Raw genomic sequence first — 17,326 nt, 5'->3', positions numbered from 1 at the left:
TGCAAATGAGTCCCAGAATCACATACAGAGATAATGGCAGAATTAGGAATGGAACCAGTTCTTCTCATGCCTTGTCCAAGGCTCTTTCCACTTCAACATTTTGGCACTAGATTGGAGTCAAAAGACCCCAATTCAAGTTCTGGCTCAGCTACATACTATGTGTATTGTTATTAAAAGAGTGACTGTTTTTTGCCTTTCTTTGTGGCAGCCAGGTGGTGCAATGGATAGAGCACAGGATCAGGAAGACCTGAGTTCAAATCTAGCCTCAGATGCTTACTAGCTGTGTGACCCTGGGCAAGTCACTTAACCTCTGTCTTCCTCAGTTTCATCATCTGTAAAATGGGGTTAATAATAGCAACTGTCTCTCAAGGTTATTTGTGAGGATTAAATTAAATAATACTTGCAGAGTGCTTAGCACTGTCCCTGGCATATAGGCAGTATATAGGCACTGTATAAATGTTGGCTGTTATTAGCCTTGTGTCCCAAAGGCTTAGCACCATCTCCTGACCCATAACTGCTACTTAATAAATGCTTGTTAGCTTTTTATTTGCTTTTGGAGGCAATTGGAATTAAGTGACTTGTTCACGGTCACACAGCTAGTAGGTCCCTTCCGTTGCTAAATACTCTGTGATTATAGGGTTTCCTCACTGGAAAACTGGAAGATTTCAGTGAAGTATTATGAATATAGGATCATAGGGTTGGAGCTTTTTAAAAGGGATTTCAGGGACTGTCTAGTCTAACCCCCTGATTTTACAGAAGAAGAAACTGAGTCAAAAGAGACTATATGACTTGCCCAAAGTTACACAGAGGATTTGAACTCCAGTCCTCTGACTCCAGAGCCAGAGATCTCTTTTTACTCCATCAGAAAGGAGTTCCATCCTTTGCTGCCAGTATCATTTATTCATTCCTTCAACAAGCATTTATTAATTACTCCGTATAGCAGAGACAGAATGAATATAACAGAGAGAGATTCAGTCCAGCAATACCAATCCCTCACAAAATCCCAATAAACAGGCAAGAACAGTTATCACTGGAGTTTCTGATGTCAAAGTGCTCAGTTCTGGGCTTGCTGGATTTCTGCAAGGAGTTTAGAGGGACAGAATGTCTGCGGCCCGACCATGTGGAGAGCTGGGCCTGGAAGCTACAACAATCCTTCCTGCCAAAATAATTTATCAGGGCTTCCTTAGGGGCCCCATTCCTCCAGCATCCATTTTCTGTAAGAGCAGCTAGGGCATGGCTGCTCTATTGTTAATGTGAGAGAGACCCCAAGTGGTGGTTTGTATTATCGGCATGCCTACCTCTCCCACTGTGCCCCACTCCAGGCTGATTTCCCAACAAACAGATCAACACTTCGGGAAACTGAGATATCTAAATTTGACCCTTTGTTTTAGAGAAGAAGAGGCTGCGGCGCCTTCTAGAAATATTAAGAAATAACATTTTCTCTAGCCTACAACTCTTTCTGGACTCTTTGTTTTGAAAGTGAGTTAGGTCAAGGCCAAAGGCCTTTCTTAGAGAAAGGGTTGATAACAAAGAATAAATACTTCTTGTTAAGAAAAGTGACTTCCTCACTCCCCTGGAAATGATTAGGCTTTTGACCCATTTTAGAGAAATCTCCTCTTTGCTAGTTCACTCAAGAGACTATTTGGTACAAGGACCCATACTTCTCCATGGAGAAAGGATGAAGATATTGATTCCCTTTGGATTCTACAGGGAGGGGGTCCAGGAAGGAATTAAGCAGTGACTATTGTTATGGAATGTTAATCCCCAAACTATATTTTAACATATTTTGCTCAAGATATATAATATATATATATATATATATACACACATACACATACACACACATATATATGCACAAGATAATGTAATATATATACAACATGTATTGTACAAGATTCCTATAATTGTTACTTCAAATCATCCTGTACTGTTTGTCCTTCATTCTTGAAGAGAACCATGACGTTAGGGAGGCCATGACATGCAAGTGAATTGGATTTCAGAGAAGGAGGGCTGTGCAAAGTCACCAGCCTCACTTTCTCCTCCGGAGCCATCTGTACTCAGTGGTGAGATACAGATCTAGATGACTGGAGATGCCCCTGGATGCAGTGGGAGACCTTGGCCTTTTTAAGCTAAGGTCTTTAACAGGTTCTAGTTTGACTGAAGCAATGCCCATTCAGTAATTAAGCCTAGGTAAGAAATGAGGCAGAGAATGGCCTCTTTACCAAGTCCAAGAAAAAAAACAAAACAGCCCAAAAACTCCATCTGGGAGGTGAAGAACCTCAGGGTTTCTGACCAAAATAGAAACAATTGCTATTTACATTCAGTCTGAGCCAATCCGGGCCCAAACAATGACCAGGTGGGGCTTGGCCTGGAGCTATGTGAAAAGGCATGGGGAAATTTGCTAGGTTTAACATCTCTCTCTCCAAGCTAGAAATGATTAGATATTAATAAATGTATATGTAGAGCCTATATCAGATTGAATGCTATCTTGGGGAGGAGGGGGGGAAGGGAAGGGGGGAAATTTTAAAACTCAAAAGCTTCCGTTGAAAACTAAAAATAAATTAATCAAATAAAGAAAGAAAGAAAAGAAAACCCTGAATGTGGTCATGAAGAGTCAGATATGACTGAATGACAAAAAGAGTTAGGTAGGACTCAAGACATACTGATAAAATAGTGGAATTTCATTTCTAGGGCACCAATTATCTGGCATGCCCAAGACCAAGGAAAGAGCCCATCAGAGAGTTTCTCTGGTCAAAGTCCAGGCAGTTCAAGTGGTAATGGTAGAAAGATGGTACAGTGGATTGAGCACTGGGCCTGAAGTCAGGAGGACCTTAGTTCAAATCCAGCCCTCAGACACTCATTAGCTGTGTGACCCTGGACAAGTCACTAAACTTCTGAATACTGCTACAATAAAATGAGGATAATCACGGTACCCACTTCCATGGGATGTTGTGAGGATCGAATGGGATGCTATTTGTAAAGCCCCTGCTTGCTGGTGAGTAAAAGCAAGTTTTGACCAGAGGCTGAATGTAAAGACAGAAGACCCAGAAAGAAATACAGACCAGCCGATTCACTGCAGGCTTGGAGGAAGCAGAAGTTAGGTGAAGCACTGAGCCAAGAAAGTTCAGAAGAAATCAATGAAAGTTTTAGACTCATGCCATGTTCTTTATACATCTAGAACTGAAGAGACCTCAGGAACCATTTAGTCCAAATCTCGCATTTCCTAGATGAACAAACTATAGTCCAGGGATGGCAAATGCCTTGTCCAAAGTCGTATAGATGGTAAGATTTGAACTCCAGTTTCTGACTCTAAACCACTGTTCTTTCCACTCTACTGACTCTCTCCTCTGAATTCCTATTGGACTCTGTCCAAAAAATTAAATATTTAATCACTTTAATATTTCAATATTGGGTTGTTGTTTGTTTTTTGGGGTTAATTTGGGAGGAGCTTGGCAGAAGTTCAGACTGAAACCTAGTAAGGGGATCGATGACTCCTGAGGGCATGGCCAATGCAGCTGAATTCCCTATGCTTGTAGACCTCTGAACAATTACTTTTCACAGAATTAGCTACATCTAGTAGAGCTTCCAAATGGAGTCTTCCCCTTGTCCCTTTTCAGGTGGCTAATAGTGAGTTATTCTCACCTGGCCTTATAAAGATTAACTCCTATTGCTGCTGGCTCCCCAGTGGGGATCTGCAAAGGAGGGGGATCAAATTCCTCAAGGAAAGGGGTTGGATAGATTATATTTATGCAGACTTCCCTTGGTTGACCGCACTCCACACCTAGCCTGCCCCAGGGCAGAGTAGATCCTGCCTTCTGTGTAAAGCCTCACCGGAATGGCTTCAGACTTCAGCCCCAATTCTATGCAGGTGTGGGCTAATCAACTGCTGAAATTTGAACTGGAGGTCAACAGTTAGAGCTTGGGCAAATGCTACAGTCAGTGTAGATACTCTTGAGAATAGGAGGGGAGGATTCATAGAGTCCATTGCCCTACCAGGTGGGCAGAGACAACGACACCCTGAAAAGGTGTGACTTCCGAAACCTGGAGTTAAGTGAGCAATGATGGACAGCCCATGAGGGTGCGAGTAAAACTACAGAATTCAGCACCAGGGCACCAGGTGTGCTTCAGCCTCACTCATGGCTTATAAATTATTCCCACTGCAATCACTTGGAGAATGCTACAGAAAGCACACCACGGAGGGAAGGGCTGCTTTAGATATCATGTAATCTACCATCACATCCCAAACTGTCACAGCCTCATGCCACAGAAGCTCCACAAAAAAGCTGAAAGATGGGAGGGCTTACTCCAGCCAATGAGCCCCTAATCCAGGGAACCAATAGTTGGGGGGAATGCTTTGACTTGATTTTATTTTTCCATTAAAAATATTATTCTCTCTCCCACTTCTCTTCGCCATTGAAAAAGAAAAAAGGAAGAACAAAACCCTTGTTTTGCAGTCAAGCAAAACAAATTCCTGTATTGGTCATAACCCCACCTCAAAAAAAAAAACAAGCTAATTATGGAGCAGGGGATGTGGTATTCTTTGTCATTGGTCTTCTGGAATTATTATTCTAACATTATATATTAACATATTACATAATTACAATATTATCAGATGTCTGGGATAGATAACATATTCTGTATTAATGTATTACATAACTATATTATTGGGTGCCTGGAATGGAGAGAGGAAAACTCAAACAAGTCAAATGATTTACCAACAGTTACACAGCTGGTAAATATCCATGGCAGGATCTGAACCCAAGTCTTTTGGCTCTAAATCTACCATTTCTCCCACTACACCAAGATTCAATTCAATAAATCTCCATTGTGCCTGTAATACACTCACTCTTACTTCTGCCTTCCATCCCTTGAGGTTTAGCTTAGGTGTTGCCTTTTCTAGAGGTTCTTCCATGATCTCCTCAGCTGTAGGTCTCTTAACTGTGGCTAGAACACTTTTTTTCTGAAATGCTTTGCTCCTATAACCTTTTACCTTGCAACAGACTTAGAATCAGAGTTTTAGAACTAGAAGGAAACTTAGGAGGTCAACCAGTCTGATGAAACCCAAAGATATCAGGTCACTCACCCAAAGTCACACAGTAAGTAGCAGAACTGGGATTCAGAATCCAAATCCTGAGACCACAAATACAGCATTCTTCACCCTCATGCCTTTTCTTGTCTGCATATAGCAAGGATTCTCAAGCATTCTTTGATCATGACGTATCAGTCTTTGCCATGCGGAATCAAGGCACACAGTCTGTCAACAAGCATTTATTAAGGGCTTACTGTGCACCAGACACAAGTTTAAGTGGACAACGCTATGGTAGAGTTGGGAGACCCCCACATGCATATTCCCCTTCAACGAGAGCAGTGGAGTTGTTCGTTTAAGGTCTGGTGTGTTTTCAGGTTAGTACATACAAGTAGTAGGTAAGTTTTATTTTGCAAATGCCATACTTACACTACATACTTTCAGGAAATAAAAGGTACATTAAATTATTTGTTTATTTTATTTGAAATAAAGCATCCAAATGTGTTGTAATACTTGCGGCTCGCTTGCGTGCGACCTTTGGAGAACCCCTTTGCATAAGATATATCTCATCTCTTCACGAAAATGTTTGTTGTTCATCCTCTATTCTCAAAGAGAGCCAGTGACTTCACGAGGGTGAGGTCTTGACTTTCAAGTGTATTAGATTTAAGGGAGGCAGTGTTATGCAAAGTCATCAGCCTCACTCTCTCCTCCAGTCATGAGAGTCTAATGCGGGGACTCAAGTCAAGGCTACTGGCCATGATGGCTCAGGATGTAGTGGGTGACCTCTAGCCTTTCTAAATTAAGGTCTTTCCCAGGTCCGTTTGTCTGAGGCCACATCCACTCATTGACGAAGGGCTAGGTGGTGGTGGTGTTTGTCCTTGCTCAGGAATAGGACCCATGACGAGAGGAAGACGATGCCATCATTTGCAAGTGAATTGGATTTAAGTGAGGGAGGGCTGTGCAATGTCACCAATCTCACTTTCTCCCCTGGAGCTATCTAGATTGTGGCCAGATGTAGATCGGGACAACTGGAAAGGGCTAGGTAAGTGTACCATCACAGAGCTATCTTAGAAGGGAAGACCCTTATTGTTTCTGGACAGAACAGAAAAAAATTGTGATTTACAGCGACAGCTAGGTGGCACAGTGCATAGAGCACAGGTCCTAGAGTCAGGAGGACCTGAGTTCAAATCTGGTCTTGGACACATAACACTCACTTAGCTGTGTGTCTCTGGGCAAGTCACTTAAACCCAATTGCCTCACCAAAAAAAAAAATGTGATTTACACTCATTCTGAGCCATCAAAAGCTAAACAATGAGCCACAGCGGCTTTCTTCAGGAGACTATGCACATCTTGAAAGCAGGCTGTCTGTTACCTTTTCAAGATTTGTAGCCCCAGTGCCTGGCACACAGGAAGCATTTGCTATTCAATGTTTGTCGTTGCTCTTGTAAAGGTCTATTAATATGGTGCTGCATACAAGGGAGGAAATGCAAAGACAAATTCAGACTGGTCCCTGTCCCCAAGAAGTTCACAGTGCAGTCCACAAATAAGCTTAATACAAAATGCAAGTAGAAACAAAGTACTATGAAGAACAACATTTAAGAGGAAGGCCGTAGATAGGCGACTATGGACCAATGGGAGGGAGGTGGTTTTCTTTCTTTTAAAAAAAATTTTTTTTTAACTTTTAGGCAATTGGGGTTAAGTGACTTGCCCAGGGTCACACAGCTAGTGAATGTCAAGTGTTTGGTCTGAGGTCGGATTTGAACTCAGGTCCTGTTGCTGTACGAGAGGTTGTGACCCCTCAGGCTGAAGCACACAATGGGTCGTCTGGAATGAATTCACAGACTCAAGCAATCTTTAAGTCAAGTTGGCAAAAAGTTTATTGTTACAAAAGCGGGCAAGGATTCTTAAGGATCCTGCAACCTTAGAGTGGTACAGTTAAAGTTTATATAGGATAAAATACAATAAAACATGTGCCAAATATGCTAACTAGGGGATTCAGGGTGGGATTAGGGAGTGGTCAGTTCTTAAAAGAACATGCACTTCTTGTATCTCCTGAGCAGGTGTTTTACCCAGAGTTCACTAGGAAGAGCCCACAAGGGGGGCCACATGAAGGTGTGGTTTTAGGCCTGCTACATCACTAAGTTGACTAGAGTTCAGAGTAACTGAGAGTTGTCCGGTCTGCCACCAATCAATGTCTTGTTTGACAAGATAGATGTGGGGAGTATGCATATGTCTTAAGTCTAGAATACAGTTAATGAGGATGTAGATAATGAGGTAGGGCAGTACTATAGATAGTCCAGTGGGTAAGAATGTCTTTATGACCCAGTGCAAAGCCAGTTCAAACTAATAATTCCTTCAGGTGCTGTTTGGAACTGCACCAGGGAGAGAGATAAGGGTCTTGCTGGGGCCCACCCATGAGTGATTGCTAGGCACAGTGTCCTTGGGATGGGGAGAAACTGTGAGGGATAGTGTTTCTGAGGCTAGGGAGAAATTGGGGTCCAAGCATAAACACCCAAACATAAGCGCCCAAGCACCCCATCAGTCCTCCTGACTTCAGGGCCGGTACTCTATCCACTGCAACATCTAGCTGCCCCTCAAGGTGGTTTTCTTTAATTTCAACATACAGTTATCTCTTCTACATCACGGGGATTAGGAGAAGAGTGACCCCCGAAATCTGGAAAATCCGCTTTAAGTTTTTTGGCTCTCCCTTCATACCAAAAAAGAAGTCTGAATTTTTTCTTTTTCTTTTATGGGGTGTTTTACTGTACCTTATTGTAAAATTTGGGTTGACGTTATACAATACTATATGTATATTTAATGCATTTCTGAACTTCTTCTGTTATCTGCAGCTTCCATAAAACTACCCCCAAATTCCCATTTTAATTCTTGTGCTGACTCATGATATATCAAAACCACGATGGGGAAAGTCTCGATGTGGAAGGGATAACTGTACAAACTGTGCATGTGCTGGGGAAAAAGTGAGGGAGCAGAGTATAGTGGGGGGGGCACTGACTTAAAAGAGAGTCAAATAAGATTTATCAAGAAATGAGGGCTGATCCTAGAGGCTTGGAACATATTAGTCACGACCTGGCCTTCCATACTCCCCATATATTGCTGGGAATGCTCTCCCCGCTCACCTTTCTTGATTTTTTTTAAAAGAAAGAAAACCACCTCCCTCCCATTGGTCCATAGTCGCCTATCTACGGCCTTCCTCTTAAATGTTGTTCTTCATAGTACTTTGTTTCTACTTACATTTTGTATTAAGCTTATTTGTGGACTGCACTGTGAACTTCTTGGGGACAGGAACCAGTTTGAATTTGTCTTTGCATTTCCTCCCTTGTATGCAGCACCATATTAATAGACCTTTACAAGAGCAACGACAAACATTGAATAGCAAATGCTTCCTGTGTGCCAGGCACTGGGAACTCCTAGCTCCCTTTGAGACCCTGCCCAAAGGCCACCTTCCACATGAGGCCTTTCCTGATTCCAGCAATGATAGAATTACTTTGTATTTATTTTGTTGGGCTATATATAATAGTTGCTGCACATAAGTATACTATAATCTAGTCCAGGGCTTCTTAAACTTTTTCCACTTGCGATCCCTTCAGCACTTCTTAAATGTTTAAACATTTAAGAAGCACTGGTCTAGGACTTTAGTCCATACCTCTCCATCTGGTCCACAAGTGTATCATAAGAGACTCAGTCAAGTACCTTGCTGAAACATGGGTATACCAGAGGTATGTTGGTAAATGTTTAATAACCAATTTTCCGGGGGGTGGGGTGGGGTGGGGGTTAAGTACACACAATACAATTTTTTAAAAGAATATTTTATTTTTTCCTCCAATTAACATTTGTTGCTTTTTGAGTTACAAATTCTATAAATAACTCTGATCTGTAGCATTTGGCAACTTTAGAGCCAGAGGGAGCTGGTTTCTGCACACCTCTGGCTATATCAAATATAAGGCACTCCTTTAAGCTGGAAGTCTGGAAATGCCATTATTTTTTTTTTTGGCTGGGCAATGTGGTTAAGTGACTTGCCCAGGGTCACACAGCTAGTAAGTGTTATATGTCTGAGGCCAGATTTGAACTCAAGTCCTCCTGAATCCAGGGCCTATGCTCTATCCCTTGTGACACCTAGCTGCCCCACACCATTACTTTTGGTCACTGGATTCACTGTCTTGGCTCCACTTAGGGGACAGGAACCTAGACATATGTTTCCTTCTATCAGGGCAGACAGGCAACTAAAACTTCTGGAACTTATAAATGTTTTCTTTATGATTTTAATTTCAGTTGCTGGGTATTTATTTCCTTGTGGGAGCAGCCAGGTGGTACAGTGGAGGACCTGAGTTCTGTGTGACCCTGGGTAAATCACTTAACCCCAACTGCCCACCTCCCCAAAAAATAATTTTCTTGTGGCACAGAGACACTGAGTGACTGGCCCCAGGTCACACAGCCATTATGCCTCCAACAGAGGACTTGAACTCAAGTTTTAATTCATCAAACACTGACAGTGGCAGCATGTGCTCAATCTCCAGCCTTCATGGTTCAGTTTGACTGGTTATACCAGGCAGCTTTGCTGTTACATTCTTAGTTCATAGTTTTATTTCTCATGTTTTGTAGAACATGAACTTCATTTCTGAACTTAGTTATTGCTTGTAGCAGAATTCTTATTTTGTTAAGCTTTTTTTTTTGAGGCAATCGGGAGGGAGGGAGGAAGAGAAAGAATTTGGAACTTAAAAATTTAAACACAAATGTTAAAAATTGTTTTTACATGTAATTGGGGGAAAATAAAACACTATTAAAAAAAATACTGGCATGGTTTGCCATTAACTTTTCCAGTGGATCTTTCTGTCAGGTAATCAGAAGTTAAATGACTCACCCAAGGTCACACAATCAAGAAGTGTCCGAGGCTGGATTTGAACTTAGGTCTTTGTGACTCCAGGCCCAGTACTCTATCCACTCAACCACCAGCTGCCTCAATATTAGAATACTTTTTTAAAAATTTTAAATAAAGTATATATGTGTGTACATACATATATGTGAATGAAAAAAATATATAAATATACACAATATCACTCACATATGTAATATTTACACAAATGTGTTCAAATTTTCTTCAATTTATCAAAAAAATTTTTCAATGGCTTCTGATAGAGCACAGTCACAGCTGCAAGTCTAAGAAACTCCCTTGGGCTGCAGTTTCAATTAGGTATGCTGGCTTTTGGGGGTTCCTGACAGGCTAGCTTGTTACAACATTACAAAGGACTCATTAATACAAAATGTCCTGCTTTCTGCAGGAAGCTTTCCTTAAAGAATCTTCCCAAAAAAAGAGAAGGGAAAATCCATAACTCTCTTGTCCAAAGGCCCAAGCTCGAGCACACCAATTAGAAATGATCTGTTCTAGCAGCAGGTAACTTGCCCCCCACTCCTTCCCTAGTGCTCATTTCTTCTTCTTGGGCCAGGCTGGTTGATGGTGGTGGCTGGTTCTTCTGAAGCCACTTCACAGATGGATGAAAACAGCCTCAACAAGGCTTCAAAACTGTGAGTGAGGTAGATGATTTCCATGAGCTCAAAGTGCACTTAAAAAAAAAAGCATATTATAATTGCAAGTGTTTCCCAACTTTTATCTTTGAGAAGTTGCAGTGGGAGAAGAGCTAGCGTTTCAACAGTAATATACTCCATGAAGAAAACACTCAAAAAGAACGCAAAGATTTTCCAAAGATATTTCTGTCACTCCATTGGTAGGCGTTGGAGCTCATCTTTTGTTCAATCATCCTACAAAATAGAAGTTCATGTGAATAATTTCCAAAATTCAGTTCAATTAACTTAACCAACATGCATTCAACACCTATTATACGTACAGCCCTTTGCTAGATTCTAGAACGAGGGAAGGTGTGAATGCTTGGCAAAAGGGTTTTGATTTTACTCAACAGACAGGAGAAATCACTCCACCCCCCATTCTTTAGTAGGTGTTACCAAGTAACATTTTCGTGTCTAACAATGAATCCTTTTAAAATAGATGCCATTCGATTAAACAAACATTATTAAGTGTTTCCATTGTTCTAGGCCAAGTGCTATGATCTGGAGATTCACAGACAAAACAAACAAAAAAACCAGTCCCTGGCCTCAAGGAGTTTACATTCTCTTGGGGTAGAGGGAGATATAAAGATGAATAATCACAAAGTAACCTCAGGAGTGAGAGGGAAGAAGAGGAAAAGCTCCACAGAGTAGGTGTTAACCTGAGCAAACCCTGGAAAGAATCCAGGGATTCCAAGAGATGTGCCTCCAGTTTCCTGTAACGGAATTTTGCTCAAATAAATACACTGATTTAAAACAGTATTTCTTGCTAGCCACTAAGCTTATAGATGAAACACAGCAGATGATAGCCTCCCTATAAGGATTTAGCAAATGAAAATAAGTGCTTTGAATCTTTGTAAGGAAAGGAGAGGGGCAGCAGTGGCACAGTGGATGGAGCACCGGCCCTGAAATCAGGAGAATCTGAGTACAAATCCGGCTTCGGACCAAACACTTGACACTTAACTAGCTGTGTGACCCTGGGCAAGTCACTTAACCGCAACTGCCTAAGAATTAAAAATTAAAAAAAAAACAGGAAAGGAGGGAGATGCTATACCCACCTGATTCCCAAGCTTTCCTTCCTTCACATCCCCCAATATTTCTGGTATGCTGTTGAATGAGTGATTAGAAAGAAGCCTGAGAGGATTTGGTTACAATTTGTTGTATGTAGCAGAAAGTACATGGGACTTGGTGTCAGATGACCAGGTTTTGGGACTTTGTTCTATCGTTTATTATAATAGCTAACATTTATATATTTCTTTAAGGTTTACAAAGAGTTTTACAAATACTGTCTCCTTCTATCCTCACAACAACCCTCGGAGTAATGGTATCTACTATTATTGTCTCCATTTTACAGACAAGGAAACTGAGGCAGGCAGAGGTTAAGTGACTTGCCCAGAGTCACACAGCTAGTAAGTGTCTGAGGGAAAATTTGAACTCAGATCTTCCTGACTCCAGGTCCAGTACTCTATGCACTAAGTCATTTCACTGCCTAGACATGTGAAGCATGTTATTTCCCATCCTTAAGCTTCAGTTTCCTCATCTGTAGAATAGGATAATAGTGCTCTCAGGCTTCCTACTTCACAGGGTAGTCATGCAGAAAGTCTGGGGCAAACAACAAAATTCTATATAATTATAAATTACTGCCATTTAGAAGAAGATAATGCAGTAGAAAAAGGACCAGATCTGGAAGCTGAGGACCTGAGTCTGATTCCGAGTATGTGGAGAGGAGTAGTATAAGAAAACTGGAAAGGTAGGAAGGGGCTAGGTCATAAAGTGCTTTAAATGCCAAATAAAGGATTTTCTATTTGATCCTTGAGGCAATAGAGGACCATTGGAGATTATTGCATAAGGGGGAGATAAAATCAGTCTGGTGCTTTGGGAAGATCACTTTGAAAACTGAGTGGAGAATGGACTTCAGTTGGGAGAGCCGAGGCAGGATGATCACCCAGTAGGCTACTGCAATAGTCTAGGCATGACATAACTAGAAAAGGGGCAAATGAGAGAGATGGGTAGAGTAAAATCAACAATCCTTGGCAACATATTGGATATGGGAGGTGAGAGTGAGGAGTTGAGGATGACACCTAGGTGGAGAGCATGGATGTCTCAGAAGATAGTAGCCTTCTGCACAGCAAAAAGAAAGTTAGGAAGATGGGAGAAAAGATGAGTTCAATATATCTACAGACACATTCAGTTCAAGATGTCTGACAGGCAGTTGAAGATGTAAGACTGATATCCAGGAGAGAGCTTAGGACCATATAAATAAATCTGAGACTCATCTATATAGAGAAGATAATTAAATCCATGGGAACTGATGAGGCCACCAAGCAAAATAATCTAGTGGGAGAAAAGACTGGGCTCAGGGCAGGGGCTCTGGGCATACCTAGGTCTAGTGTGAATGACCAGGTTAAAGGTCCAGAATAGGAGACCAGAAAGGAACAGTGAAGCACTAGAAGCAGCTAGGATCAAGGGGAAGAAAGTGACCCCAAAGGTAAAGGTTGCAAAGAGGTCAAGAAGGAGGAGAACTGGGGAAAGAATACTCGATTTACAGGATCACTGGTAACTTCAGAGAGAATAGTTTTGGCCAAATGATGATGCTGGAGGCCAGACTGCAGAGTTAATTAAAGAACGGGATACAAAAGCACCTATTATAGACAGCTTTCTCAAGGAGTTTAACCATTTAAGGGAGGAGAAATGCAGGATGACAGTTAGTGTACCTGGATGGATCAAGTGAGGGGGCTTTTTTGAGGATGGGGAAACATGGGTTGGATGGAGAACTTGGAGATCAGGGTGTCTGAGGAAGCATCAATATGGATGCTGAACTGTTCTAGCATGAGGGCAGGAGAGAGGGAGGAGAGAAAGGCTGTGAGCCAAGTACCAAACTCCCTGAGGAAAGAAGAATAAGAGGAAGTTGAGTGTGCCTAGCAAAGTCCTAGCAAGGTTAGGATGTGCTGGTGAAGCAAGCAGAGTAAGAGCTAAGAGCTGAAGACCCTACAAATAGTGTTTCACAAGAGTTTTCCAGGGGAGCTAAGAGCAAGGATTATAAAGGCCTGAGATTTCACTTCCATCAAGGAGAGAGAACAAGGAGGCCTCTGATAGGATCTGTAGAGAAGACAGCACATGTGGATTTCTGTCATGGCCAAGGGACAGTTATTAATACTCAAAGAGAAGGCCAATGCTACTCACAGGAGGGAAGGTAAAGGAGTTTTTGGTGTCAGGGAGAATGAAGTATTCCTTAAAAAAAAAAAGTGAAGGATTTCAGTGGGAATCAAGGAAGACAAGTTACTTCATTCACCAATCTGAACCTTGGTTTTCTCCTGTGTAAAATGTGGGGGAATTGGACTAGTCAAAGATCTCTAAAGCTCCTTAAGGCCCAGCAATGTAGGAGCCAATGTGCACCACTGAGTCTGGAATTCAGTGCTGGCAACAGATGCAACCATTCTGTCTCTCACTAGGCATGCTGGATAGTTGGGAAATGGAGGGTTGTCATCTTAGCTTCTATCCATTTCCTTGACCAAACCTGGGGCTTGAATAAGCAGTAAAACTATCACAGAACGGGATAAAGACCTGGAGGATCCCTAGAGTACAGAATCATCTGCCTCTAGCTAACAAAGAATTGTCTTTATGTTCCCAAGGCAGTAGATGGGCACTGAAACAGGTGGAATTGGATAGAAGAAATGTGGTAGAGGGGAAAAAGGACTAGATCTGACATTGAAGGACCTGGGCTTGAATCCTGGCCCTCCTACTTACTACTTATGGGACTTTGCCCAAGTTACCTGACCCCTTCTGGACCTCAGTTTCTTCATCTCTAAAATGGGAAAGTTGGATTCCTACTAATAAAATAACGACTGGCATATGCATAATGCTTCAAGGTTTGCAAAATAATGTACAGATGTTTTTTTCTCACTGACTCTCATAACACCCTATGAGGTAAGTATCACAGAGGTTATTAGCATTTATTGCTTCGACTATGATCACATAGCCAGTGAGTGTCAGAGGCGGGATCAGAATCCCATTCTCTTGTGCCTCCAAGGTAGTGCTCTTATCACTATCCCAACGTAGGTCTCTGCCGGTATTATCATTGTTATATCTGTTGGTATCTATGATGTCATTTGTGTAGAGGGCTCCTACAATCAATGAGATCATATCTGTAAAGCACTTAAGGCAGCTAGGTAGCATGATGAACCAGAATCAGGAAAACCTGAGTTCAGATCCAGCCTCAGACACTAGTTGTGCAACTCTGAGCAAGTCTACCTCTGCCTGCCTCAACCATAAAATGAAGATAACAATAGCACCTACTTTGCAGGCTTGTTCTGAGGATCAAGAGAGATAATATTTCCAAAGTACTTAGCATTAGTGCCTGGAATACAGTAGGTGCCTTATAATTGCTTACTCATTACCCCCACTTAGCACACAGCAGGCATTTAATAACTGCCTGTTCTCTCCTTTCCCTCCTGGTGTAGAGCTTCCTCTACTGATAAAGATCAGAAGGCACCTGGCAACTTTGATAAGTGAAAGGTAAAGTGATTTGCTCAGGGTCACAGAGTCAGTATGTGTCAAAGACAGGATTCGAATCCAAGACCTTCTGTCTCAAAGGCCAATTCTCTACTCACTATAAGTCAATGCCTATTATTGTTGTCGTTAATAATAACAATCTCATTAACTTCTTTTACATTGAGATCAAGACAAAGACAATCTTCAAATAAGTTGCTTTCCTGATGTTCTTTATACTTTTATATTTCATGTCCTGAGTACTACAGCATGGTGGACAAGTCAACTACTTTTTGTAGTTGGATACTACAAGTGTAAAATCTGTAGGTGCCACAGATACTAGTCCAAGTGTTGGCTGTAAGTTTATCTTCTATGTGGTCACTGAAAGCATCTAGAGGACAATTACAGTAGCAGCAGACTGGATGATGGAAATGATACCTTTCCCTTGTCCTGTTCTCAAATGATTCTGCTAGATCAATTTTGAAGGTTTTTTGGCTCCACAAGGTTTGGAGATGAGTATCTGGTATGATGACATCTATTATAAAACAGTGTTCTTAGTTTTTTGGTGGATTCGTGGTATGTGTTTTTTATTTATTTTTTATTTTTGGCTAAGCAATGGGGTTAAGTGACTTGCCTAGGGTCACACAGCTAGTAAGTATTATGTGTCTGAGGCTGGATTTGAACTCAGGTCCTCCTGAATCCAGGGCTGGTGCTCTATCCACTGTGCCACCTAGCTTCCCCTGGTGTGTGTTTTTTAAATGTGTCATTATTATGCCTGGGTGATTGTGGGTGATGATACTATCCATGGTAACGGTCTGGTTTCAGTACAGTGTGTTATTAAAGTTGTTGCCATTTAAGTAAGAATAATTCTAATTCTTAAAAATAAATTCTTATTTTACTGCCCACTTATGACTGAATCCTATGCTCCTTAACCAATTGGTAGAAAAGGTTAAAAGGGCCCTCCCTTTTGGAATTGTCACCTAGGGGACACAGTGGATACAGAATGCTAGGCCTGGAGTCAGGAAGCCCTGAGTTCTAACCCTGCTCCAGATACCTACTAGTGGTATGACCCTGGGTAAATAAACTTGTCTCAGTTTTCTCATAAGTAAAATGAAAGAATTGTACTCAACAGCCATTGAGGTCCTTTCCAGCTCCAAATCTTAATGGTCTTATGACCAGTTTAAAAGTCACCTCAAAACAAACTTACTTTCTTAGCTTTTGAGTGATTTTATTTTTCCCCTGTGTTGTTTTGAACACTGACAAGAACTACATAAGGTGAGCTGTGGATGGCTTGTGAGCTGCTCAGAGGCATGGAGCCAGCCCCCAAGTTTGAGTCTAAGGACACAGAGCCAAGAGCCGCTTGCAGTTAAGGAAGTGGCCACAGTGGGGCAGCATATGTGAACAGGTTGTGGGACGTCTGAAGAGGAAGAAGCTGTGACCATCCCACTGAATGTTTGAAAAGTGTTGATGCAGGCAGAGAGAGTGAGCTAGATCCTGGGGACATCAAAGACCTGAGCAGGATGTGAGGGGGCTGTGAAAGCAGGAGAGAGGAAAGGAACACGTCCTTGCAGAATGCATACTCTCACATGTATATGTTTGTATGTGTACATGTGTCCTGATGGTAAAGGCATATACCTTCCAGGAAAAAAACATAAAGGAGGGAACAGCAGCCAGTCAGAGTGGCCCTTCCCTGCCACACCTTGTTCATCCTGCCCTCCTCACTTCTGCTGTCTGTGTCATCCTGTGTCTTACACCACGAATCTACTCTCTTTATCCAAGGGTTTTTGTTGCCCTGACAAAAGGGAATCTGCCTTACCCAGAGAGGAAGCTGAACCCAAGCTCCAATCAGGAGTCTGGCAACAATGACCACAGGAGAGGGGGGAAAGCAAACAAAACTAGCCACACAGAACAAATAATAAACATTTCTATAGCACCTACTATGGGCCAGGCACTGTGCTAAACGCTTTACAAATAGTAACTCATTTGATCCTCACGACAACCATGGGAGACAGGTACTACTATTATCCCCACTTTACTGATGAAGAAACTGAGGCAAACAGGGGTTAAATAACTTGCCAAGGGTCACACACCTGCTGAGTGTGTAAGACCAGATTTGAATTCAGGTCTTCCTGCTTGCAGGACCAGCACTCTATCCACTGTACCACCTGAATTGGCTTCAGTCAATTAAAAAATGGCCGGGCACTTTCAGGACATAGACTTAGCACCTTCCCTCTG

The 17,326-nt window shown here is 41.9% G+C and overlaps 1 protein-coding gene across 2 annotated transcripts in view; it reads right to left on the bottom strand.

The window, feature by feature from the left end:
• Positions 1 to 5,252: 5,252 nt before the first annotated feature.
• The window catches only part of CD58 (CD58 molecule), a 94,617-nt gene continuing 82,543 nt past the window's right edge, over positions 5,253 to 17,326 (bottom strand). For both annotated transcript variants that reach the window (XM_021002653.2, XM_021002642.2), the window contains one exon: positions 5,253 to 10,801. In XM_021002653.2, coding sequence (XP_020858312.1) covers positions 10,797 to 10,801 — 5 coding nt within the window. In that variant the 3' untranslated portion in view covers positions 5,253 to 10,796. The remainder of the gene's footprint in view (positions 10,802 to 17,326) is intronic.

This window comes from Phascolarctos cinereus, unplaced genomic scaffold (assembly GCF_003287225.1).
Source record: "Phascolarctos cinereus isolate Bilbo 61053 unplaced genomic scaffold, phaCin_HiC Scaffold_5;HRSCAF=322, whole genome shotgun sequence".
Classification (NCBI taxonomy): Eukaryota; Metazoa; Chordata; class Mammalia; order Diprotodontia; family Phascolarctidae; genus Phascolarctos; species Phascolarctos cinereus.
This window is presented reverse-complemented; position numbering and strand designations above follow the sequence as displayed.